The sequence below is a fragment of the Centruroides sculpturatus genome, unplaced genomic scaffold (genome assembly GCF_000671375.1).
Source record: "Centruroides sculpturatus isolate CEXI.00-Female unplaced genomic scaffold, Cexi_2.0 scaffold8, whole genome shotgun sequence".
In the NCBI taxonomy this organism is placed as follows: Eukaryota; Metazoa; Arthropoda; class Arachnida; order Scorpiones; family Buthidae; genus Centruroides; species Centruroides sculpturatus.
Window position 1 is genome coordinate 1,031,197 of NW_019384535.1, and position 27,531 is coordinate 1,058,727.

The window sequence follows — 27,531 nt, forward strand, 5'->3', positions numbered from 1 at the left end:
TATACAGTGAAAACTGCTTAGGCGACCACCTGCATTCGACGGGCACCTGTCAAAACGGGCAAAAATTTCTGGCACCGAATAATTTATCCATAGAGTCTTCGTATAAGTTACCTGTATTAAACGACCACCTGCGTAACGCGACCGCGGGCATCGATTTTTGGTCCGAAACAACATACAACAACTGTAATAAGCGACCACTTCCGCGAATATATCTGGTCTAAACTATTGTTCAACAACGTTTCCCCCCTCCTAATATAATGAATTAGTCTAAACTGTCGTTCGAATCCACCTCGGACACTGCTCCCACCCTCGAAATTAGATGCAGGTGTTAATGAATTAGTCTAGCAACAAAGGAAATTCATTTCAGTTTATTCGAAAATGTCCGAAAAACGAAAGAAATGCAAAGCGCTGTCGTTAGAAGATCGTGTTAAAAGTTATCACAACAGCAATTAGCGGCGAAGTTTAACCGTGGGAAAACGAAATTAATTTTACCGTAGACCTACAGTATTTTCCTTGGGGTATAAAATATTGTACACGATACAATTAATCGGCTGATCTCATCGTTTGATAAAATTTATTTTTATTTATTTTGAAGCTCATATACAGTACGTGTGCGATAAATAGTTTCTGTATCAACCTACCTTATTTCCACGATATTTTTAGAAAAATAACATCCAAGTAATTTTCGTACGCAAAATATTCAAAAAACAATAAACGCATTAATGCAAAAATCAGTTTTACAGGCAACCTTCCTTTTTCGAATGTAATGAAATCGTATTATGAGAAAAAATAATAAAATCCTTTTATTATTAATTAATAATTTTCTTGTTGTACTTAAGAAAATATTAAATATTAAAAAATACAAGATTTTTAAAGTTAAACTAACCAAAACCGAAATGATGTAGAGATATGACGCGCTTGTATATCGATGACGTAATACACGTTACTGAGGAGCCAACGAAAAGAATCGAGTCGAATTAATTAAGTCGGAAAAAAAGAAAGGTGCATTATAATCGAGAATATGCGACTATTATATTAATCTTTAAAATATTGCTATTAAATCTGTCTTACAAAATCACGACGACTTCCGTAAATCGAATTATCCGATAAGAATAAAATACAATACAAAAATATAGTCCTATCGTTGAAAAAAATCGCTTATTTTTGCTCGCCTCGAGTTTTGCTTAGTAGAAATGGCTAAAAAGTGCGCAAAATACGTACGGAAATACGGTATTATCGCACCACCTGTCTAAAAGACCACTTTTTGAAGGAACCGTGGGTGGTCTTCGTAGACAGGTTTTACTGTATACACGGACGGTTCCAAGCGAGAGGATCGAGTGGGAGCAGCTTTTATCACGTACAACAAGGCAGGCAATATTATTCACCGGTCTGCTTTCGAGCTCGGCGAATACTGTTCCATCCCACAGGCCATCTCTATCACCAAGGCACTCCACCACATCAATGAAGACTGGTTCCCTGAAAAAAGAAAATAGCTCGTTACAGCTCTTCGCTCAATTTCCAACACCAACAACAATGGCTACAATGTTACCACCATTCAGAAAATGCTTATCAGAAATAGCCACCACAATCGCATCACCCTTAACTGGGTCCGTGGCCACTCTGGGGTGGAGGGGAACGAGGCAGCTGACGCTATCGCCAAAAGAGCCGCAATCTCGTCCCTTCCTTGTTCTTACAGTAAGATACCGCCTTCCACTATCCATAAGTGGATCCTTAACCATCTTTTGCAAACTCGGCAAGAAGACTGGAACAACTGCACTACAGGCCGTCCCACTCGTGGCTTCATTCAGACATTTCTGCCAGGCTGAATTGCAGGCATCTTATTCCCAACTTTGCCTCGACTCGAGTTCTCACAGGCCACGGGAACTTCAACGCTTACCTCCACCGGTTCCGGCTACGGAACAGCGAGACCCGCAAGTGTAACACGAACACCAAACGACTACCTTCAACTATTGTTTGACTGTCCACCCTTCGACAGCAACAGAGAAAAACTCATTGAAGCTGCAATGAGTAACAACCATAACTGGTCGTGTCCTCTACAAGCTGTAGTATATGAAAAAGACGTACAATCATCCGAATAATTATCTGCAGAGCACCAAAGTGCATACAAAGAGAACGAGAAACACTTAGTCAGCGGCAGAATCCTCGTAGCCATGCAAATCTACCGAACTACAATGTTAACACCATACGTTAATAAAAATCACTGTATGCGCTTTTAGTGTAGGAATGTCAATTGTAAATACGTTTGTAATCTGATATTTTGTATTTGATTTGTATTGTGTGTTCTTTTTAACCTTTTTGAATATTATATCCTATTTGAATGCATCTTGTTTTTGCTCCAAAGTACTGTACTTTAGAACAAGAAAGTAATATGAAATTTCGTTTGATTATTTTTTATTTAAAAAAAATACCGACTGGCCTGTTTTTGGCCTTTTTCCAGTATTGTTTGGCCTTAAACAGAGATTAGGAGTTGGTAACCCCGCTATTAGTAGGGACGGACACGCTAGGAAGAGCATACTCGCCGACTTCCGTTCCGTCATAATTATAGTCCCAAGGGATTACCTATATTTTTGTAGTGATTTGTGTAAGTGTCGGCCACGAGTAACTTGGCGTCGAATCAACAGCCACTACTCCAACAAGAGGTATTATCATATAGATGTAAACTCTCTCTGGATCGTTTAGCATTCGAGTTAGGGCCAGTAGTAATAATTATAAACGCATATAGTTTAGGTCATTGACCTGTAGCGTAGTAACGCATATCTATAATTGTATCAGTCGCTCGTATATTGTATCTTAAGCTTTATTTTTCTATTAATTAAACTTGTTATTTAGTTACCCGTCAACCTGTCATTATTGGGAGTAACGGATACCCTTTCGGCTCGCCTACGCCACCTCCCCACTCGGATTATAGCCCTTTTATTTGTCTTTATGCGCGCTTTAGCTGGAGTTCTCGCGTTGCTTATTCGTGGCGAATATCACTATGGTAAATTGCTGCGTAATCGAATGTAATGCTGGTTCACTGGAGAACAAAGGAACGTCATTTTTTGAAATTTCCGGCATTATTCGTTATCGAGGAGCTTTTACGACCAAGGCAATTTGCGCGGCTCTGGAGAATTAACCAGAAAAATTTCAATACGGATAAAGCGAATATCGATACAAGAGTTTGTCATTTTTGGGTAAGCGATAACATTTGATTAGTAGTTATCGATGAATGATTAGATAAACTTTTGTACGAGTCGGTTGCATAAATCCCTTTGTTAATACCGACAAACTAAAGTTAAATCATTTTAAAAACCGTAGATTTTAGTTTGAATAAATAGATAAGTTACAACACAATTATTTTCACCCTTCGGTTTGTTTTCTTAGTCTCCGCTTGTAATAAATTACAGTAGAATTAACCCAAGATAATCGCTTAGCGCAGTGATGGGCAAACTTTTTAAAGAGCGGGCCAAAGGAAAAGAAGAAAACTTTAGGCGGGCCAATATAATTTTAACTTAGCGCTGCATCTGAAAATCCAGGTGGCGCTATAAAAACATGTGCAGGCCGTCCGCCATATTTCTTTTTCTCTCTTTCGGCTACGCTACGCACGACGAGTGGATGTTCTGTACCGAAGCATGCTTGTAACCGATCGAGCTTTTACTCAATAAGTGTAAAACAAAATTTTGTACATGATTGTAAATAAACTTTCATGGTGAGATATAAAGCTTCGGTTATTTTATATAATCAACGAACACTCAAGTTAAGTGGTGCATCAACCACCACAGCCTGTATTCTTTTTTACTCGTCAGATTAGGAATAATGTCGCGCGGGCCGGATAGAACATTTCAGGGGCCGCATCTGGCCCGCGGGCCGTAGTTTGCCCATCACTGGCTTAGCGGATGAAGAATTAGAAATGAATTTTGAACCAATTGTCCTTCCAGTCTAATTTACATAAATAAAAGCGTGCGTATTTTTAAGATAATTAGTAATTTCCAATAATAACCAGTAATTTCCTTTGTTCATTTACAAATAGCTAACTTAGGTTATTTTGGTCAGCGACATTGACATTTCTTTACAACGATTTTTTTATATTACTACGTAGTGCTTACAGTGGACGAACGTAATTCGTTAAGCCAAACAATTTTTCCCGTATAAATTAATGTAAAATACGATAATGCGTTCCGGACCGAAAAAAATAGTGAAATATTTTGTATAACGTTTATTGAAACACTGTACATCGTCTTTTCTTCTAGCGCGGAATGAACCAACCGACCTGGAATGCCAATTCGATTTGCAGGAAACAAAAAAATCACAGTTGCGCTATGTAAAGGCTATAGTCAAATATTAAAAATTAATTCATTTGACTAAAGATAGGCCATCTCGTATTAAATTTAATATTTCATTTTTAATTTAGATATTTCCAAAATTTAATTTGCAATTAGTCATTACATTTAATACGAGATGGCCCGTCTCTAGTCAAATTAAGTAAATCAAACTGAGGATGTGGCGTGTTTATTGTATAACCGGCTACGATCGTTGATGTTTATGTTACCGCTAAAGCTCGAAATCCGTTAATGTGTACATTACCTAGCTAATCTGCAGATTAACTAGGGTGATCCGTTAAAGCTGCAAAAATTGTTCAATTTCTCAAATTACCTAGGTAATTTGCAGAGTATCTACGTAATCTGCACATTAACGGCTTCCGTATCGTTAAAATTCAAAAGTTTGTTTCTTTCACTTCCTTTCCCCACTCCTTCTTTTTACGTAGATAAATTTAAATCCTAGAATGCGAGCAAGCACCGAATTGGTGAGTAAAATCAAGAAAAGATTCTTCGCAAACCTCTTTAGCGAAGATTTAAAATATAATACGTAGTGTTTTAATAACAAACCAAAGTATGATTCCATAATTGAAGATGTAAAGCAAATAAAAGTTTCCAAGAAGAAAGAATCATCTCGAGATTATCAAATAATTCAAAGGTGTGATGTGTTGACTGTACGAGGCTGTGAAAAACTCATTGAGCCGTTGTCAGATGCGCGAGAAAGGTTTGAAAAAGTTTGTCCATGCCGGAGAATTGTTTGACATTCGATAAAAACTGAAGAAGACCTTGAAAAATTAGAAGATTCACAAGAGACTGTGATTATGAGATCACAGTCAAATCTTACTCAAGAGGACATTCCGTTATCCCCCGCTTCTACAGAATCACCTATAGAAATACAAGAATTTACCGATAGTAATCTTAAACTGCCTTCTATACCGTTGATTGATGATGCAGTCACGAAGAATATTCAGTTACCCTGCACCTCCAAGGAATCGCCTCTGCAAGTTGAAGAAGTCATCACTGAGTTACTCTCAACTTCAGCAGAATCGCCATCACAGTTTCGTACGGAGCCTGTAAAGAGCACTATACAAGACATAGTCTGTATTGTTTGCTCAAAAGCAGCATCAAGTGCTCACAAGTGTAAATCGTGTAATATGTTTGTTCACGCAGTTTGTGGTGAAGTAGATCCTAAAGAGGAAGGGTATGGTAAGAATGTATTGTGCATCATCTGTAAAAAGAATATGGATCAGAAAATACAGCGTGATGAAGCCAAGAAATGTTTAGAAAAGCAAGCAAAGAAAATGTTAGCAGTTTCTAATGCAAAGCACCCAAACGTCGATGAAGGTTTCGCTGTGAGAATTAAAGTACCCGAAGAAGACAGAGCAAAAACTGATGCACGTTCAATTTTAGCTGTGGTTCTTAGTAAAACAGAGGATGGCTTTTATAAACTTGATACTAAAACAGGTATTTTAAAACAATTGTATGCAAAATCTGAATTCAGTGTTTGCAAAGAGAGATTTTTAACGAAAGAAGATGGATGTCCCTGCTGTAGAAATATCTTTACGTCAAACAGCAATAAAACAATCCCTTGGTACTGGGCAGGGTTTCAGAAAATGTGACTGCAAATCTAAATGTACCACAAATAGGCGTGCTTGTCGCAAAAACCAATTGCTACGTAATTCAAAGTGTCACCAATCTTTAGATTGCACTAATAAGTAAGTACAATTTTATCATATGTTTTGCAAATTCATTTCCCTAATTGTAGTAATATTTTAAACCGTTTGATTTTTGTATTAAAGTTTTTTTAATTGATTGATGATTGATTCAATCGACTAATTTGTTGATTGTATTAACTCGATTCTTTAGATATTGAAAATTAAATAAATAACATTATGTTAATTTAAGCGTATAGAAACGTTGCTGTTGTTTCAGCAAAGATCTTATTTTCACTTTACCGAGTGCCTAGTAGGTAATTTGCAGATTACCTAGATAATCTGAACATTACCTAGGTAATTTGAGAAATGGAATAATTTTCGCAGCTTTAACGGATCACCCTAGTTAATCTGCAGATTAGCTAGGTAATGCGCACATTAACGGATTTCCAGCTTTAGCGGTAACATTTATACGTAATGTGTCACACTAATATGCTAGCGGAACCGGTGCTAAAGAGACTGATGGAGCATGCGCGCAATCTGGCATTTCCCTCTCGCCATCACTCGTTATGCCAGGTTCCACCGTATTTGTTACTAACATTCGAGTCGTCCCTGACAAATTCTTATTATTTATATATAACGTACCATAATGGTAAGTTCTTTTTAATTATATTATCGAAAAAGTTTTTTCGCCTCAAAGGAAGACCTTCCTCATTTTACCATGCGTCATCACCAGACTGGGTGCCATCATCATACACGGGATATGACGGTAACCACAACCCAACTGCGAATCGGGAGCGTTATGAAATAGTACGTAATTGGGAGAAACGCGGCCACTCGTGGCCTCTAAAGATTTGTGAGCTTTTACAAATGAAAGAGAGCAATAATTTATCGTTAAAACCAAATAGTTTATGATGTCATCGAATTCTACTTTAGGCTACGACTCTCGATCTACAACGAAGACGCTGGCTTCGTATGGATCGACACCTCGACGTAATGAAACTGTCTCTTCGTATAAAACGGCGTCTTGTCCCGTCGGACTGCGATAATAACCCACCACGAAAACATCTTAACTTTTTCCACGCTATAAAAATACTGCAGTTTTATTAAGTTTATATTGAAGAAAAGTGTCAAATAACAAACGTTTGTGGTCTAGCGGAAGCTGTGTTTGTGGTCTAGCGGAAGCTAGACCACAAACATGGCGAAGGGGCGGAGTAAGCGTGCGTTTTATCACGTGGCGCGCGACCTCGAAACCTCTATACACCTGGGCCGTGTTCGGTAACGCAGGATTCTTGCTAAGTCTAGTTACGCCGCCGTGTCGAACTCTTTTCTAACTACCGTTCGACTCTTCCCACCGCTAGAATTCTAGCTACTTCGGTCAGCTTCTTTTATCTATGCTAACTTCTACTAGCGACGTCGTTGTTTTTGTCTCGCCGTACGATTTGTAAGATGGCTGCTGGTGTTGGACCAAACGTATTTTATTATAAGAATCACAAAGTTATTCTCTCATTCTAAAATGACTTGGAAATGTAAAATTATCGTACGTCGGTATAACAGATTCCGAATACATTTTAACGGAAGATAGCGGTCCATTTCGTTGATTATAGTTAATAATTGCTTTATTAATTTCGTCACGATCCGACGTAGCTTCTATTTGAATTATTTATTGGTTATTTCGTCCTTTTCGACCAGTTCGTTTGCCACAATTGTTGTCATCGTAATTTTATGTTCGTCCGCCATTTTGCCCGGTTAGAATAATCGTTCGATGACGCTCGGAACATTCTTAGCTCCGCCCACTAAGCCATTCAGAATTCTAACTTAGGTGTTCTGCGCTACTGAACACGACCCAGAAAACAAGACTGCAGTCACCACAAATCTGGTAAGAGCTCTATTTTGCGTTGACAATTTTGAATTTAATCTATTTCCTGATGAATAAACCATAAAATTAAAATTCGGTTAATACATTCATAGGGGTTAAATTTACCTTAGGTAGCCAAAATGGCGGCGCTTCGGTTAGGTTCGTTTCGTTTCCGTTAGATTAGTTACATTTTTAGTAGACTTTCCTTTTTTTTTAATTATTTTGTTGAAGAACTACCGTGAATCAATAACTGGTGACGTTTGGCATCAGCGGCTCCCCTCCGGGAGGAGTCCGTCTGGACCACGAACAATCGGAAGCGCCGCCATGTTGGCTACCTAAGGTAAATTTAAACATAAAATTAAAATAAACTTAGTTGTGAAATACAATTAAAAATAAACACAGCAACGATTTTCAAGTTTGGTTTTAATTTGTTTATAAAAAATTAAAAATGGAGTCGTTAAACGGGTTTCCTATATTTAAAAATATAAAAAAATATATTGTGGAATCAATTTGTAATGACAATACCTTAAACTGTTGTAACATAAGACTGATAAAGTTAAAACAACATAAGAAACACAGATTAAAGTATGCCAATGTAAGTATAGGATGACAAATCAACCATACAGGATTGTAGATATTTTCGAAACTTTGTAAAACTTCTTTCGTTGATTTGCATCTAAAATTTTGTTTATATATAATTTACACCAAAGGATAACTAGCTTGAGTAGCAATACCGCATTGATTTTTCTTATTACGACTCATAAGGATATAGCCGTTATCTCCCCATGTTGTTCCCCAACTAGAAAAAATAAATAAATATTAATTTATATAAATATAGGTAAATAAAAAATAAAATTTGAATAGATTCACTAGATGTAATTTCTATTAAATTTTTTATGTTAACTATACATAAGTTTTGTGTGTTAAAAATGTGTATAACTTTATATACAGTCGACCCCCATATAACACTGTTGATTTTTCCGTTTTATATGAATTCCATGTTGTACGAGTCACTTAGATTTTACAAATACGTGAGCCGTTCACAGCCCGGCACACGTATTTGTAAAATCTAAGTGACTCGTACAACATGGAATTCATATAAAACGGAATTATCAACAGTGTTATAGGNATATTTAGTATTTTGTAAATGATAATTTTAATTTTAGATTGAATTCATCACACTCACAGAACAGTTTCAAATCATTTAGAAAAATAAAAATTTTATATATATGTATATAAAATTAGTAATTGAAACATAAGTAAAGATAAAATTAGAAATTGAAACATTACAAAATCAAAATGCTAATAATTTTCTCTAAATTTCAATTGCAACAAAAAGAATAAAATTTGTTCTAAGATACTTGGGCTTCAAAGCTCTGAATATTGCATTAGGTATTGACTATATATATAAAAGGTAGCTACAAAAAGTTTCTGGAATTGGTTTATTAGTCAAAAGTACGTGTACAATTGACAAATCGAGCAACGTGTCCTTCAAAGTATTGTCCTTCGGTAACCATGTATTACGCTAATGCTGGTGTAGCTTCTGAAAACATTCTTGGAAGCTGTCTCGCAACAGCACCTGTAATGCAGATGTTACACTCTGTATAACCTCATCTGTATTCTTAAAGTGGCGGCCCTTGATGGCATCTTTCAACCGGGGTAAGAAGTAGAAATTGCATGAGGCATGCCGTGAGCATTCGTGGCACCGTGTGTTGGCAAACATGGTGCATGTTCAATTGATCGTGCAGGATGGAAGGACGACTTCAACCAAAATTCCTGCTGTCGTGACAATCTGCTCGATTGACTGCCATCTGTTCGAACTCACAGTCTCGCATACAACACACACTTTCTCCTCGGACATTGATGTCGATGGACGACCACTTTGCAAATCGTCGGCGATACTTTCCCGCCCCTCACGAAAGCATTTATGCCAGTCATAATTTTGAGAATGCTTCGTGGTAGATTCACCATAGGCATCCTGAAGAATCTGCAAGGTCTTGGAGGGTTTTCTCCCCAATAACACACAAAATTTAATATTTGCACATTGTTCTTCCACAGACAACTTCACTAGACTCCATTTCACAATGTCTCAGTAACACGACCTTCAGTGAATGGTAACAGTTATCATCTTTGCAGTGAGTATAGACCTGTTTGAACACATTTCTCTAATCCTGAGATGTTTAATTAACTAAGACATGCATTATATATACCTTTTTCCATTGTCTTTAACTGACTGACCCAGCATAATTCTGGAAACTTTTTGAAGCTACCTTGTATTTATACAGTGTATGTATTATGGTAAAAGTGATTAACTGCAATTATACATAATAGTCAGTTATTACACATAATCACCAATCATCTTGGTGAGTTTGATAAATTTCACTTTTCCTGACAATTTTACATAATTTTCAAATGAATTTCATCAGTTTGATTGATATCACTGAATATATTATTTTTAAAGTGATTTTTGCATAGTTTCTAAAATATAGTTCATAAGACTTACTTCTATTATAAACCAAATGGTTTATAATAGAAGTAAGTTTTTTGAAGTTACGGTGTGTGTTGGATGTAGTATTGTTTATATAGTTCATAAATTTGATATCATAAAACTTCCTGCCTTTTCTGGTTTTAATAAAGTAATTTACTGATTTAAACAAATTAAAAAAAAAAAACAGAATCAAAAGTACATTTTTTGGTTTTATTAATATTCTTCTCAGTCCTATGTCCTTCAGAGGGTGTGGTGATATTACGAATTGACGGCTTTAATTGTATCTTTCCACTGCTCCTGGTGTTGTCGTGTGGATGGTTTCATACATTGTATGTCCTGTAATCATCATTACTTGGTCTGCCCCATCTAATCCATCATCATCATCTAGGGCGTTTGCCATTGATCTTCCCTTCTAGGATTTGTTTCTCAAATCCATTTTTGCATCTAGAAATGTGTCCCAAGAAGCGAAGGTAGGATTGTATATTTTAGTGGTAAGGCTTGTTGTGATTGTCAGTTGATTTAGGATGGAGCAATTTGTTCAGTGCTCCATCCAAGAGATTCTCAGCAATCTTCTATATGTCCATATTTCAAAGGAATCAAGTTTCATCTGAGAAGTGGCATTTATGGTCCAGGTTTCCGAGGCATAAGTGGCAATTGGAAAAATAAGCATTCTAATGAGCTTTAGTTTGTTATTATCGAAACCGTGTTGTTATTTACATATTGTATACTGGCACAATGAAGTGACCTCTTAACTAACACTTGGCAAGTTTTTCATCTTTATTTAGTTAGTACGCCGTGCTATACATTTGCGTTTCGAGTATTCTCCCCTCTTCAGCCAACTAAACAAACATAAAACGACAAAAACTATACATAACTATAGCCGAGCATAAAAACTGAACATAAAACAATAAAAATTGTCTTTTTAAAAAACAAATAAAACGTACCTTACTCCAGATTTCAGACACTTAACTAATATATGGTGAATCCGTATGCAACCATAAAGGTCACACAATGACTATCATAATTGCCATTTTTATGCACCTTTCTTACAATAACACAATCGGGTTCTTTAAAATCCCAATTTCTAACATACGTACAGAGTTATCAGTAAACAGTAACTGTTCTGTAACATAAATTTAAGTAAAAAACCACTGCATAAAGGCCATTTCCATTCCTCTTAACACATTTTGTAGACTATCATCCCCACACTGTCAACCAGCCAACCAATTTGCATATATCACAATATACTTCTGCTTAACATGCAGACAGAGTAACCAATAAACATCCACAATTATGTAATGTAAAAAAAAAATAAAAAAACCACTATAATCACATCAAACACTTTCATTCCACCATACATATTTTATAAATTATCCGTTTACTAATTTACATATATCTCAGTATACATCATTATTATTTTAACACTTTATTTAACAGAAAATTTCTTTTTTTCACCAGTAAAACCCCTTAATTTTTTGGTTTATCAGATTGCCTTAAAATAAATTAACTAATCTTTATTAACATTTGGTTCTTCCAATATTCAATCGATCACAATATCTTCATCCAATTTTCATTAATGTTAACACTTAAATTCCTGTTAAAACAATTTTGATATTTATTTTTTATTATTTCAATGCTTTCTTTAAATTTTCTATCGAATGCTCTTTTTTCCCTATGCAAAATCTGTATATTTAATTGATCGATATTACAATCATTAGTTACACAATGATCATGAAAAACTGAATTTAGACGATTATATTTTAAGTCCGATATATGCTCTTTTACGCGTGTCTTTAATGTTCTTTTTGTTTCACCTATATAAACACTATTAGGTTTACAAGTACAGGGTATTTTATATACAATATTTTTTAATTTTGTCTTTATTTTCTATTTTCTTTTGTGGATGTTGTTTAGCATTTAATCAGGATATTAAATTTTTATAGTTTGGGACAAGCTTTATATTACTTTTTTGAAGTTCTTTATCAATTTTTTCATACATGTATGGAAAACTTAGATATTTAACTTTTGTTTTTATTTTTTCTTTTTGTTTAGCAGATGAAGTAATACTATTATCTATTTTTTGTTGCCAATCATTAATTAGTCTAGTAGGATATCCATTTAGGCTAAATTTCCTACGTAAATCGTTTATATATTTATTTTTATTTTTTTGTTCGCTAGTTCTATTATATATATTTTTGTATTCCATATAAAAAATATTCTTTATTATATGCAGAGGTGTATTAGANGTGTTCTTAATTGTCTATTTTCTGCAATGTGGGCTTTCAGGTAGTCTATATCAATAGCTAACTTTTCTATTTTAGTTAGAGCTTTAGTTTATTAAAAATAAAGATTTCAGAATCTTTCCAAATTTGAAATAATTCAGAGGTTGCATTGATAGCGAGGCAAATTCTGCTTTAATTTCATTATTGCATCCTCCTTTATTTGTAAGAAGTGATCCAAGGTAAACAAATTCATTCACCACTTTATAGCCTGCAATATCCTTAGTCTGTGTCAAGGAATGATCAATTATCATAACTTTCGTTTTACTTCCATTAATCAGCAATCCATATTCCCTGCTCTCAGTTTCAAGATGTTTCATAATATATTCAAGGTGTGATTCATTATAATAAGTGTATCATCAGCGTATCTCAGGTTGTTAACTTTATGGCCCTCAATGGAAATGCCTCCATCTCAGTTATCTAATACCCTTCTCATGATTAATTTCAGAATAAGCATTAAAGAGTAAAGGGGAAAGAATATATTCATGTCGTACACCACCTTCAGATGTAAATGTATTAGACATAGTTTTGTTAACTTTTACTCTTGCAGAGTTATTCTCATATAAATTTCTGATCTTCACAATTTCCTTTACCAGGAATAAACCCCAACTGTTCTTCAGCTATTTCAGGTAATAGGAAGGGTTTCAAATGGTTATTAATTATTACTTTACTGGTTGGATCATTACTTTACTGGCATGGTTAATTAGGCTGATAGTTCTGTAGTTACTACAGTCTGTTGGTGCACCTTTTTTATAAATGGGAATAAAAATTGATTTATACCATTCCTCTGGCCATATCTCAGATTTCCAAATCAAGGAACAGATTTTATGAAATATGTCAACACCCAGTTCTCCCATTGCTTTTAAAATTTCAGAGGTTATGTTGTCAGGTCCTGGAACTTTGTGATTTCTTAATGTATATACAAACATCTCCAACCCGATATATAATTATAGCTACAACCAACAGACTGCCGAAAATCTAACCGCTGGAAGAAACCCGGAGCGGGTTTCTTCGAGGCCAATCATTAATTAGTCTAGTAGGATATCCATTTAGGCTAAATTTCCTACGTAAATCGTTTATATATTTATTTTTATTTTTTTGTTCGCTAGTTCTATTATATATATTTTTGTATTCCATATAAAAAATATTCTTTATTATATGCAGAGGTGTATTAGAATAATAATTTATTGTTTTCTCAATTGAACATTGTTTTTTAAAAGGTCCAAACATTAACTTATTTTGTTTTCTAGTGATAACTATGTCTAGATACCTTATACTATTATCAGTTATTTTCTCTTTTTTGATAGTATTCATATGGAAATTCAATTTACTATTTATTAGTTTACTTATTTCTTCAATTTTTACTTCAGCTTCATTATATATAATCAAAACGTCATCATCGTATCTTCTATAGTAATGTATACCAGGAATATCTTTAATTTTTGTTTCTATTTCGATCATTATCAGTTCGGCTGGTTTTGGGCCTATGACTGACCCCATACTGATACCATCTTCCTGTGTATAATATTTTTTTTATCTATTTCAAAGTAGTTACTTTTATAAGCAAATTCTAATAAATCTATAAGGTTCAGTATTCATTTTTCTTAATTGGTTATTAATCATTTTCCATGTATACATTTCTATTACATCAAGACTAGCTAATTTAAATGTATTTTTTATCTGAACTTCCTTCAAATCTTGTAAAAATTCTTCTGTATTTCTGATTGAATAAATTGAATTATTGTAACTCTTAAGTTTTTGTTTTAGATATTTTTCTAAATTATACAATGTAGTGAATTTGAAATCTATGATTGGTCTTACTTTTTCATATTGTTTGTGGGTTTTTAATTGGATATTTAATCGAGGAGTTCTCTCATTATCCTCAGATAATATAAAAGCTTTTTCACTTTTAGTAACATCTCCCAGTTTTTGTAATTTCGTAATTTGTTTTTTTAATTCCTCGTATATAATTTTTCTCGGATTAATCGGGAGTTCTCTGAAATTTTTTCCTTTTATAATTTGTAATTTTTTTGAAATAATCCAGTCTTGAGTTACGACCACAATTTATCTGCTCTGATTATATTCAGTTTATTATCATTTGAATACTTATGCAATTTTTCAATTTCTGTTTTATATTTATAATAATTTTTATCCCTAACGATTACTCTATCCTTTTGTCTCACAATATGTGTCTTTATAATATTACTCAATTTAATTTTCATTATCTCAAAGTCTGCTATCTAAGCTTGGTACTATATCTATCACTCTCCAGCTATTAGGACCATTAAAATCTAGCCCTGTCTGCATTGTCTCCAGAACATCTTTAGAAATCACAAACTTTGTTTTATGTAATACGAGGGATTTTTTCCACTCTGATATCTCTTCTATGGAAAGATATTTATACTTAAGAATAAACTTTTCTATTAATTTTTTATTTTTATTTATTTTATAATTGTCAATATCACTATTGTGTAAAGTTTTGGTTTCTCCGTTTTTTGGTCGATTTTCTTGGTTTTTATGTCTTTGTAAACTACGCTTTAGTCTTCAAATTTTAATATATTTAAATTTTATTGTAGATTTTAGGATTCTAAAGTTAATATATTTCCTCTCGCATATTGGAATGTTCTGGCTGATGGACTTAGGGAGAGAGAGTGTTCTTAATTGTCTATTTTCTGCAATGTGGGCTTTCAGGTAGTCTATATCAATAGCTAACTTTTCTATTTTAGTTAGAGCTTTAGTTTATTAAAAATAAAGATTTCAGAATCTTTCCAAATTTGAAATAATTCAGAGGTTGCATTGATAGCGAGGCAAATTCTGCTTTAATTTCATTATTGCATCCTCCTTTATTTGTAAGAAGTGATCCAAGGTAAACAAATTCATTCACCACTTTATAGCCTGCAATATCCTTAGTCTGTGTCAAGGAATGATCAATTATCATAACTTTCGTTTTACTTCCATTAATCAGCAATCCATATTCCCTGCTCTCAGTTTCAAGATGTTTCATAATATATTCAAGGTGTGATTCATTATAATAAGTGTATCATCAGCGTATCTCAGGTTGTTAACTTTATGGCCCTCAATGGAAATGCCTCCATCTCAGTTATCTAATACCCTTCTCATGATTAATTTCAGAATAAGCATTAAAGAGTAAAGGGGAAAGAATATATTCATGTCGTACACCACCTTCAGATGTAAATGTATTAGACATAGTTTTGTTAACTTTTACTCTTGCAGAGTTATTCTCATATAAATTTCTGATCTTCACAATTTCCTTTACCAGGAATAAACCCCAACTGTTCTTCAGCTATTTCAGGTAATAGGAAGGGTTTCAAATGGTTATTAATTATTACTTTACTGGTTGGATCATTACTTTACTGGCATGGTTAATTAGGCTGATAGTTCTGTAGTTACTACAGTCTGTTGGTGCACCTTTTTTTATAAATTGGAGTAAATATTGATTTATACCATTCCTCTGGCCAACTCTCAAATTTCAAAATTAAACAGCAGATTTTATGAAATATCTCAACACCCAATTCTTCCATTGCTTTTACAATTTCAGAGGTTATGTTGTCAGGTCCTGGAGCTTTCTGATTTCTTAATGTATTTATGGCTTTTTCTACCTCTGATTTAAGAAGAGATGATTCAAATTCCCCTGTCTATCCATTCTTAAGTTGATTATTACCATTTCTTTGTCCAGTGTCTTTATAAAGTTTCTCACAATACTTCCTCCAGACATCCGCAATCCCTTCCACATCAGTTATGATTTCATTTACACCACTTTTAATTATTTGTGTGTGTAGTTTGAACTCTCTTGCTAGATATCTAACTTTATCATATAGTTCACGAGGATGACTATTATTTGCATGGACTTCAATTTCATTACATATACTGTCAATGTAATCATTTTTGTCTTTCTTACAAGCCTTTTTGATTTTTTTTGTCTAGCTCTTCCTTCTGCAACAATTGCTGAAGTTAATAATTTTCTCCTTTCATCTATTAATTCAAGGGTACTATTTGTCATCTAATGTTTCTTTTTCTGTGGCTGATGTTGTGTGGTGCATTGTTGTACTCCAGTTAAAATCCAANGAGAAATTGCTTTTGCTTTGGATAACTGAAAAACAGTGTGCTGGCAACAGTGTATCGGAAGAAATTATTTGCGAGAAAGTTAAAAGGATACATGCTGATCTCATGAAAAATCAAGCAGAAACTAGCCAGGAAAGCGAGGTGTTTAAAGCCAGCCATTTTTTTACATGAGAACGGATTAATCATTTTTACATTACTTCTTATGGAAAAGGTTGGTTTGGTATACGTCCTATTCGGTATAAGTCCAAACACCAGGAACGGATTAAGGTCGTATACCGAGGTTCCACTGTACATGTTTTGTGCTTGTTAAGAATGCAATAGTCATATGATACAGAATAGGGCAATTTCATTGATCAGATAGACAAGAATAGAAGTTTTTCAACAGAAGAGAGTCTTTAATCTGCCTGCATGAGAAAACAATTTGGCATCCAAATTTTTTCTAATGTTAACTCTTAATGTACCATTCACAACTGAACATCAAATGATAATCAGCCAACTAAAATTTTGTAAAAAGTAGGCCAAATATTTAAACTAGGCATCATTGAAAACCCCTAAAAAGATTTTGTGCTCACTGATAATTTCATATTAAGTAATTTTCCTGTTTGAATGCCACCATCTCACTGGTCAGATAAAAAGGGAGCCTGCTACAGTGGAGGATGAAGATAACTTGACCAAAAATAGTCATTGACCTCCTCCTGGATGAGGAAAAGTTTCTTTGCACTTGCTCAAACTGTCAAAATATATAAAAAACAAAAACTTTCTTCTTTATATATTAGCAGTTTCATTTTTTGCTCTGATTTACAATAATTAAACTGAATTTCTAATAGTGTAAAATTTTTAAACAAACTTTATAGATGATATAAAAATATAACTAATGCAGAAAAATTCACCATTTATAAATTTTCTTAAAGTTACCTTCATTATAAAATTGGAAAGATTCATGACTGGCATCAATTGCAACAGATACTGGACCAACTGTAGCAACGGCTTCTTTCAGTTTTTTTTCACTTCCTTCAGGAACATCTACAAATCCTGTATCACTAGCTCCAATAGTTCTTTTAGAAAATCTACATTTCCCATCCTGAAATTTAAACAATACAATAATAAAAATTTTGAACTTTGATTTAATGATTACTTTAATTAAGACAATAAATTTTCAAAATTTTTAAGTTTAAAATGAATTGTTTTAATAATATATGTTCTAAATATTTAAACTTAGCTTGTTACATGTTCTTAAAACTCATGAAATTTTTCTCCATTACATCAAATATGTTGCTTGAAAATGCAACATATTTCATTATATATATACCATTATACATAAGACACCATTATATATAAAACAAAATATATTTTCTATGGAATATAATAAAATTAAAAATAGAACTATTGGGTTGTTCGGAAAGTAAGTTCATTTTCTTCCACTAGACGGATTAGTCATATTTTTCTCCCCATTTTCGTTCTAAACCGTATTATCATTATATATTTTGACAGCTAGCATTTTATGGATTATTTGTAAAAAATTTTGTTTGATTTTGTGCAATTGTTTATTTTTTTGTGTCCCATCAAATATGGAAGATCGAAAGCAGCATCTTTGGCATATTTTGCATTTTTATTACCAAAAAAATAAAAATGTCGTTCAAGCAAGAAAAAAATCGTGTGACATGTATGTTGGAGATGTGTTGACAGAACAACAGTGCCAAAACTGGTTTACAAAATTTCGTTACCGCAATTTCAGTATTGAAGATGCACCACATTATGAATGGCCAATTGAAGCCAATGAAAACAAAATAAAAGTACCCATTGATGCAAACTGCGGAATAACAACACGTGAAATCACTAAGAGATTAAATTTGTCAAATTGAACTGTTTATGAGTACTTGAAACAAATCGGTTTTGTTTCAAAGCTTGATATATGAATTCCACAAGTTCTTAAAGAGAAATGCTCTATTTGGTGGATATTAAGGAAATTTTTTTTTTGGAGCTTTTACCAGACAATTTAACAATTGATTCGAAAGTGTACTGCATTCAAGTAAACAAATTAATCAAACAGAAAAATTGATAAAGAATTGATAAAAAAAAAAACAGGTGTAGTGTTTTACCACAATAATGTCAAATTTCACACAAGTTTGGTAACTAGTCAGAAACTGTTATAACTTAGATGGGAGGTGCTATCACACCAACCGTAGATTGAGCACACTCCGATTATTACTTGTTCTGGTCTATACAATTTTTTTTAACTGTAAGACATTTACTTGAAATGACAATGTCAAAAATCACTTGGATCAGTTTTTTGTAAGCAACGATCAAAACTTTTATGAATGTGAAATCGTGCTCCTACCAGAAACGATGACAACAGGTATTTGACCAAAATGGTCAACATATAATTCAATAAAATATTTATTTATTATAAGAATATTGCATTTTTTTTCCACGGAAAAAAACAAACTTACTTTCCGAACAACCCAATAGTAAAAGTATAGACATAGATAATAATATTAAAGACTTAAAGAAAAAATTCCTGTTAAATGGATATCCTAACAGACTATTTAAAACTTGGGAAAATAAAATAAATAAATAACATAAATAATGAAGAAAATCCAAAAAAGAATAAAATTGACAATGGAGAAACTCCTAGAAACAATGAAAAGACTCCCAGAAAAAAATGAAGAGAAAAATAAAATTAAAATTAAATATATTCCATTCCCTCATATTAAAGGCTTATACGAAAAGATCAATAACGAGATAAGACATAAATGTAAAACTTGCCCCAAAGTACAAAAAATTTTTTGCTAGACTAAATAATAATAAACTTATGTCAAAAGAAAAACAACAAGTGGAAGACATGAAAAACATTGCATACCAAATCCCATGTACTGTACATGTGAGAATAAAAAATATTATATAAGAGAAACTAAGAGGAAGATGAAGATTAGACTAAAGGAACACGTGGCTGATTTAAAACATCATAGAATCAACTCAGCCTTTCTAGAACATCGTATGTTAAATAACTGTAATATCAACCAAAATAATGTAAAGATCCTACATAAAGAAAAAGAAACTTATAGCAGAAAATTTAAAGAGAGTATAGAAATTTTAAAAAATAAACATTGTATAAATAAAAACTTAAGTTTAAAGATCAACAACAACTGGCTAAAAATACTGTAAGAGATTTAAAAAAGAAAAATTTTTGAGAAAAAGGAGGTTTTTGAAAAATAATAAATACATTTTTGAGGATTTTTTGAAGTGTTCTTTAGAGGAAATCTGAAAAATAGTTAAAGGTCTTACTTGGAATAAACTTTAAATAAGAACGCATGGTTATGCAAATCATCATACAAAGAAAACACCATTATATGCTAAGAGCTGAAAGAATAAAAATTAAAAAAAAGTGAAGTTTAGCCACTTAGGTAAGAATTATTAATAACAAATAAGGATAGAAAGATTGATAAAAAGTAAGTTTAATAATATAAAATGTATACGAATTAGTGTTAATATTANATTAATTAAAATTATTTATAATTATTAATATTAATAAGAGATGGCGCCTAACGCTTACCTCTAGTACCAAATTGATTACGTAATTTATCTAATAAGTAGCATAAAACTAGCCCGATAGATTTTCGGCAGTCTGTTGGTTGTAGCTATGATTTCTTAATGTATTTATGGCTTTTTCTACCTCTGATTTAAGAATAGATGGTTCAACTTCCCCTGTCTATCCCCATTCTGAAGTTGATTATTACCATTTGTTTGTCCATTTGTTATAAAGTTTCTCACAATACTTCCTCCAGACATCTGCAATCCCTTCCATATCAGTTATGATTTAATTTTAATCATTTTTAATTATTTGTGTGCATGGTTTGAACTCTTGCTAGATATCTAACTTTATTGTATAGTTCACAAGTCTAATTATTATTTGCATGGACTTCAATTTCACTGCATATACTGTCAATATTGCCATGGCTTGCTCTTCCCACCGTGTCGTTCATGGTGCAGGGATTTAAACAAAGACTTTCGCTCAATAGAGCGAAGGTCTTTGTTTAAATCTCATTGATGTGGGGTTTTTTTGTGGGTATGTTCTCCCGGTCTGAGAACACATGGTAATTTGTTAGCATTTACATATTTCTCTGTAGTACATAACCGTGAGCTCTCAGGTTGCTGTTTGTTTCCACAACAATATAATCATTTTTGTCTTTCTTACAAGCCTTTTTGATTTTTTGTCTAGCTTGCTCTTCTTTTCATCTGCAACAATTGCTGAAGTTAATAATTTTTTCCTTTCATCTATTAATTCAAGGTACTATTTGTCATCCAATGTTTATTTTTCTGTGGCCGATGTTGTGTGGTACATTGTTGTACTCCAGTTAAAATCCAACTTTTTGTGTTCATAAATCATCTGGATTGTTTGTAAAGGATGGAGGGTCTAAATTTCGGAGTCTGTTGTTAGATTGAACTAGCTGGAGTCTTAAGTTTTAGGTTGATCTTTGATATTTTTGTATGGAGTTTTAATGTTACTGCCACTCTTAGTAGCTTATGATCAGAGTTGCAGAATGCTCCAGGTCTTGCTCTGACATTATTTACTGATGATCTCCATCTTGTTCTTATTAACACGTAATCAATTTGGTTTTAATATTCACCTACTGGGAAGGTCCAAGTAAAAAGATGCCGATAATGGTGTTTGAACATAGTGTTAGTTATTTAAAAACTGTTATTGATTACAAACTGAAGGAGTATTTCCTTTCTCATTTGTGGTGCCCAGTCCAAATTGTCCTATAATGCACCGTAGATTATCATCATTTTTTTGTATTGCCTATCTTAGCATTAAAATCTCCCATTATCATCAATATGTCCTTCTATGGTATTTTTGTAATGATATTTTCAATTTGTGTGTACACTGTGTCCACTTCATCATCCAAAGAAGCCGAATTGGGCATATAAACCTGAATAGTATGAAGTTTTACTGGCCTGGAAGATATTATAATTTTGATTATGCAGTTGTTGATAGGTTCATAGCCTTCCACAAATTTTGTTAGGCATTTGTCAATGACAAAGGCATGTCCATTTTTGGTCATACCTGAAACATATATCGTGTGGTCGATTGTATCAAAATGACCACTCTCTTTCCAATGTGTTTCGGAGATGCCACAAATCAGTATATTCTCTCGATTAAGCTCTCTTTCTATTATGTAGAGCTTTCCAGTCTGTAAAAGTCCTCTGACATTCCAAGTACCTAAGGATAAATTTCTCACTTAGATGTAATTTTAAATTTCTTCCAGATGCATATTTTGCCTGTGGTGACCAGTTGCCTATGTCCACATGCCCAGTAGCCCATTTCATACCAAATGACCTGGAATCAGTTTGGTGCTGGTTGCTGACAAGATCGCCATGCATATCATCATTGCTCATTTTCATCATAATATTCTCATGGGAAAATAATCAGGTGGTTTCCTGTTGTCTGCCTGATCCGTTGATTAAAAGCAGTTTCAAACTTTTAAATTTTCAAATTAAGTTTAAAAGTTTGAAATTTTAACATTCTAATATTAACAAGTTTTCAAAAGTTTGAAAACTTATTAATATTAGAATGATTTAATTAATATAAGAAAAGCTGAAACAATTTTTCTTAGAATTGTGTAGAAAAATATCAATTTGTAAAAAATATGAGCTCTAATAATTTTTACTGTTTATTTGAACATGGCAAACTATCATGACATTTTGAGTTACATGATTTTTCATTTTTCTTGCATTTGGTTGCGCACACACTTACATGAGCATCTTTGGTACCCCAATCTCCTAAAACTGATGTTTTTCTTGCCCACTCTCTATTGTAAGAAATTGTTTGTCACATAGCACAGTTGTGAAGGATGTCCCTCCTTTGTTCTTGAGTGACAGTACTTATTATTTTCAGTAGTTAATATTACTGCCAATGTATTCTATGGATCATCTCTTGCCCTGTCCACATCTGGTATTCTTAGCTTCAAGGTATCTCCTACTTTGGCTACAGCAAACTTCAGCTCTGATATTTTCATTTTTCTCACTTGAGCTTCTAAACCTGCCTTTGCATTTGCTCATTTTTTCTCAACTTCTTCCTTTCTGTTCTTGATTGTGGAAAGATTATCATTTCCATTCTGTACTTTGGTTGACAAATCAGGGATGGTCACATTGGGTTGGTTGAGTGATGGCTATTCATTTTCAATACTTTTTCTGAAATATTTTCATTGGGTCCTTATAATTGACATTGAGTTTGATCTAGTGATTAATTATTTCTCATAGCTCTTCTCTGGTGCAAACATCTGCTACAGCATCATTAGAAAAGGATAGTGTATTCGGCCCAACTTTTAAGGGTGAACTAAACATGGCTTCATAAGGATTACACTTAATGCCTTGAAGAATACAGTGGAACCCCGGTTAATGAACTTAATCCGTTCCGCGACTTCGTTCGTTAACTGAATTGTTCGTTAACCGAAGCAATTTTTCCCATAGAAATTAATGCAAATGCAATCAATCCGTTCTAGTCTCCGAAATTTTTGTCATTTTATTTGTAATATACAGTAATTTTCTTTGATGAAAATGCAGGAAAACGTAGTATCTATCATTACAGCAACAAACATGTAAACTTTGTTTAATAAAATAGCACTGTACATACCTTCGTTTGTTGTAGTTGGTGGCAGAAAAGTGAAGATATACGAACCTTGATGTTTAGAAGGGAAATCCCATCCAAAAAATAACAGGTAGCACTTCATCGGAAGATTCTTCGAATCGAAATCTCTTTCGGTAAAAAACCCACCAGTGGCTAAGTCGTCTTCGTACCTTGAAGACGGGGAGTTCGTTCGTGGGTTCGCACCTCGCTCAGACGGACTGGCAAGGTGGAGTTTTCCGGGATTTCTCCACGTCTGTAACGCCCAAATAGGGACCAGTTTCCCTTAAGAACACCTCCCAGAAGGCATTCTCCCTAGTCAGATTGCCCAAGCGCTGCATTGCCATAACTTAACAAAGAAACAATCTCTCTGTAAGGAACAAGAAATTGATCTAAAGTTGATTGTCTTACTCTTTTAAGCAAAATCTTTCTCAAATCCGATAGCGCATTGTCTTTTTCTATTGCCACTATGACTTTTTTCTTTCTTTGATGCCATATTGATTAAATATATAAATCACAAAACTGAAAAAAGAAGTATAGTACAAACACTCGGAAAAGCAATGCTTAACTCGCGCATGCCTAACACCAACTAAAATTTGACACAAAATACCGTTACGTTCGTTATCCGAATTTTGTTCGTTATCAGAGACAAAATTTTTGCAAAATAAAAGTTCGTTAACCGATTTGGTCGTTAACCAGGACGTTCGTTAACCAGGGTTCCACTGTAGATCATATCACTATGAGCTGCACAAATCTTAATTCCTTGGTGCAGTGCTGGATTTGGTTACTTTCTAACAGTTACTCAACAAGAGTGCATTATTTATCAAATTTATCATCCTAGACCAATGATTATGCATAATGTTCAATAAATTTCATTAATTACAGTCCTATAACACTGTTGATTATTCCATTTTTTATGAATTCCATGTTGTACAAGTCACTTAGATTTTACAAATACGTGGGCCGTTCACAGCCCGGCACACGTATTTGTAAAATATAAGTGACTCGTACAACATGGAATTCATATAAAACGGAATAATCAACAGTGTTATAGGAGGTCGACTGTAAGTACAATTTATCATTTTTACCACTATGAACTGGCAAATAGGCACAATCAGTGGTAAATATGATAAATTTCTTTCTTTCATATATTGTGAATTAATCACTTTTACCATAATATATATATGCACAATTGAAATTTGGAAAAAATATTAGCACATTGTAATATGTTTCCATTTATAATTTTATCTCTCCTCTGATATTTCTCTGATACATAATGCTTGTTGTATTACAATAGACTTGATTATCTAATCTCAATGTGACCAATGAATAATCAAATTAATGAAATTTTTAATAATACAGTAACAAATGAGGGGAGAAAAACTACAAATTTAATGAATTCCATTACAAGTATTAAATCAAATTTATGCATTATTAAATTCAAAGTATAATCCTCTTCATTTCGTATGTGGTAGGATCCAAAACTTTAGGGACTTGGCATATAGTTCCTTGCCTTGAATAGTTTAAAACACTGATACACAACCACCTTCAAAATAATCACATCGGGTTCAATATAATTTTTACAACACTTACAGCAATGCTTTATGAAGCTGTATAAGCCATCTTTTGCAACCACCTGTGATGCTGCTTTTACCTCATTTGTTAAGTCAAAATGACATCAAGGCAATCTCAAGCTGTTTACAATGAATGGGTGACTCACTCAAACACTATATTTTATATCCAAATATATCATTTGGAGTCATCAAATAAGGTAGAAGCAGCATTGCAGAGTTGAGGCAAAAGATGGCTTACAGCAATGCTTCCAGAAGCTATACAAGTGCTGGAAAAAGTATTATTATCCAAGTGATTCTTTTGAAGGTGGTCATTCATGTCAAGTCCCTAAACTTTTGGATCCTACCGTGTTTGTCTCTCAAACAATAAAATTAAGGAGAAAACATCTGAAGACTAAAACAATCACAATATATACAGCAAAAAGACACATCTCTAGCACAAAGCTGTATTTATGGTGTTGTTGCACTTATAAAAAAAATGGGAGAGGAAAAATAGCAAATACTCATAATACAGCATAATACTAAATATCACATTTTATGTCTGTTTGATTAGCCAATGTTTTACTTTATCCAAAGTCAAATAATCAAGACTTGTATTTTTCTTTTTTACTGCAATTTTATTAAACCTGCTTTTTTAATTTATAAACTATCTCATTAGTTGGAGAAAGTAAGAAGATATTTCTGAATAGTTAGTGCTGATTAATTAAATTATGCAAAAATTTAGTAGTTAAATGACAATTTTTTATTTGATACAATAATTTGTTTTTAAGTAAACCTTCTTTGAATTTTAATTTTAGCATTAAATGAAGTTTGATGTTAATTTTTTTCAAATTTAGTTTTAAGAATTTAAATTAACAAATTTGAAACAACATAGAATTTAGAATGTTTTATTGATAAGATCTAATAAATTTATAGTCATATTTAACTATTTGTTTTGAAAATTGAAATCAATTTATAAAAATTGTCAAAGTTTGTTAGATTGTTTTTTTTCTTACTAGATTTATTACTATTAATGATTTATATAATAAAATTTTTTCACATTTATTTATTTAATTTATTTACTTTTTTTAAAAAGAGAAAATACATACCTGTTTTTAACAATCCAGTAATCATCTCCCTCTTCAGAAGTTCCATAACCTACAACTAAAACACCATGATCTAATTCTTCAGAACTGCAATCTGGTTCATCATAAATACCTAAATTAAAAAAATCAGACATTTAACTAAACATCAAATAAGTTAGTCGAGTGCATAAAATGCAAATGAATAAAAAATACCACACTGTTTATAAAAATAAATCAATGAGTAAATAAAATATAAATTTTAGTACTAAAGAGCTTCATAGTATTATATATTTATATAGGCAACATATTAAAATTTGCATTGAATCGTAATTAAAATGTGTAGATTTTTCTAATTAAAATTAAAGTATACAAGATGTTTATAAATCCACTGTACAATTTTAAGCAAATATTAAGCTTTGGACAAATACGTGATAAATGTACAAAATAAATAACTGAACAATCAAAAAATCATAATAAAAGCAAATGAATAATCAATTTGCCTCAAACTGACCAATTTACATTTGGCACCCTGGAAAACCAAGCTTTAGAATACGTCCAAATCAGAATACGTCCTGTTTGGACGAAATAAATTTTGCTCTGTATACGACTTAATTATATGCGCCATCTATCAACAAGTAGCACTATCAGTGTACTACACTAGACTAGACGTTCGCGGTGCTACGGTTTATAACTTAATTTATAAATGGTGAATTTTTCTGCATTAGTTATATTTTTATATCATCTATAAAGTTTGTTTAAAAATTTTACACTATTAGAAATTCAGTTTAATTATTGTAAATCAGAGCAAAAAATGAAACTGCTAATATATAAAGAAGAAAGTTTTTGTTTTTTATATATTTTGACAGTTTGAGCAAGTGCAAAGAAACTTTTCCTCATCCAGGAGGAGGTCAATGACTATTTTTGGTCAAGTTATCTTCATCCTCCACTGTAGCAGGCTCCCTTTTTATCTGACCAGTGAGATGGTGGCATTCAAACAGGAAAATTACTTAATATGAAATTATCAGTGAGCACAAAATCTTTTTAGGGGTTTTCAATGATGCCTAGTTTAAATATTTGGCCTACTTTTTACAAAATTTTAGTTGGCTGATTATCATTTGATGTTCAGTTGTGAATGGTACATTAAGAGTTAACATTAGAAAAAATTTGGATGCCAAATTGTTTTCTCATGCAGGCAGATTAAAGACTCTCTTCTGTTGAAAAACTTCTATTCTTGTCTATCTGATCAATGAAATTGCCCTATTCTGTATCATATGACTATTGCATTCTTAACAAGCACAAAACATGTACAGTGGAACCTCGGTATACGACCTTAATCCGTTCCTGGTGTTTGGACTTATACCGAATAGGACGTATACCAAACCAACCTTTTCCATAAGAAGTAATGTAAAAATGATTAATCCGTTCTCATGTAAAAAAATGGCTGGCTTTAAACACCTCGCTTTCCTGGCTAGTTTCTGCTTGATTTTTCATGAGATCAGCATGTATCCTTTTAACTTTCTCGCAAATAATTTCTTCCGATACACTGTTGCCAGCACACTGTTTTTCAGTTATCCAAAGCAAAAGCAATTTCTCGA

The 27,531-nt window shown here is 32.9% G+C and overlaps 2 protein-coding genes and 1 long non-coding RNA gene across 3 annotated transcripts in view; 1 reads left to right on the plus strand and 2 right to left on the minus strand.

The window, feature by feature from the left end:
• LOC111623228 overlaps window positions 1-1,739 on the minus strand; it is a 13,277-nt gene extending 11,538 nt beyond the window's left edge. The window contains exons 1-2 of the mRNA XM_023365724.1: window positions 1,550-1,739; window positions 1,426-1,476 (exon numbers count right to left, since the gene is read on the minus strand). Of these exons, the coding sequence (XP_023221492.1) occupies window positions 1,426-1,476; window positions 1,550-1,739 (241 nt within the window). The remainder of the gene's footprint in view (window positions 1-1,425; window positions 1,477-1,549) is intronic.
• Window positions 1,740-7,033: 5,294 nt separating this feature from the next.
• The window catches only part of LOC111623207, a 74,935-nt gene continuing 54,437 nt past the window's right edge, over window positions 7,034-27,531 (plus strand). The window contains exon 1 of the long non-coding RNA XR_002756410.1: window positions 7,034-7,847. This is a non-coding gene — a long non-coding RNA (uncharacterized LOC111623207). The remainder of the gene's footprint in view (window positions 7,848-27,531) is intronic.
• LOC111623202 (cathepsin L1-like) overlaps window positions 8,225-27,531 on the minus strand; it is a 62,220-nt gene continuing 42,913 nt past the window's right edge. Inside the window, exons 7-8 of the mRNA XM_023365698.1 lie at window positions 25,961-26,069; window positions 8,225-8,625 (exon numbers count right to left, since the gene is read on the minus strand). Of these exons, the coding sequence (XP_023221466.1) occupies window positions 8,526-8,625; window positions 25,961-26,069 (209 nt within the window). The 3' untranslated portion in view covers window positions 8,225-8,525. The remainder of the gene's footprint in view (window positions 8,626-25,960; window positions 26,070-27,531) is intronic.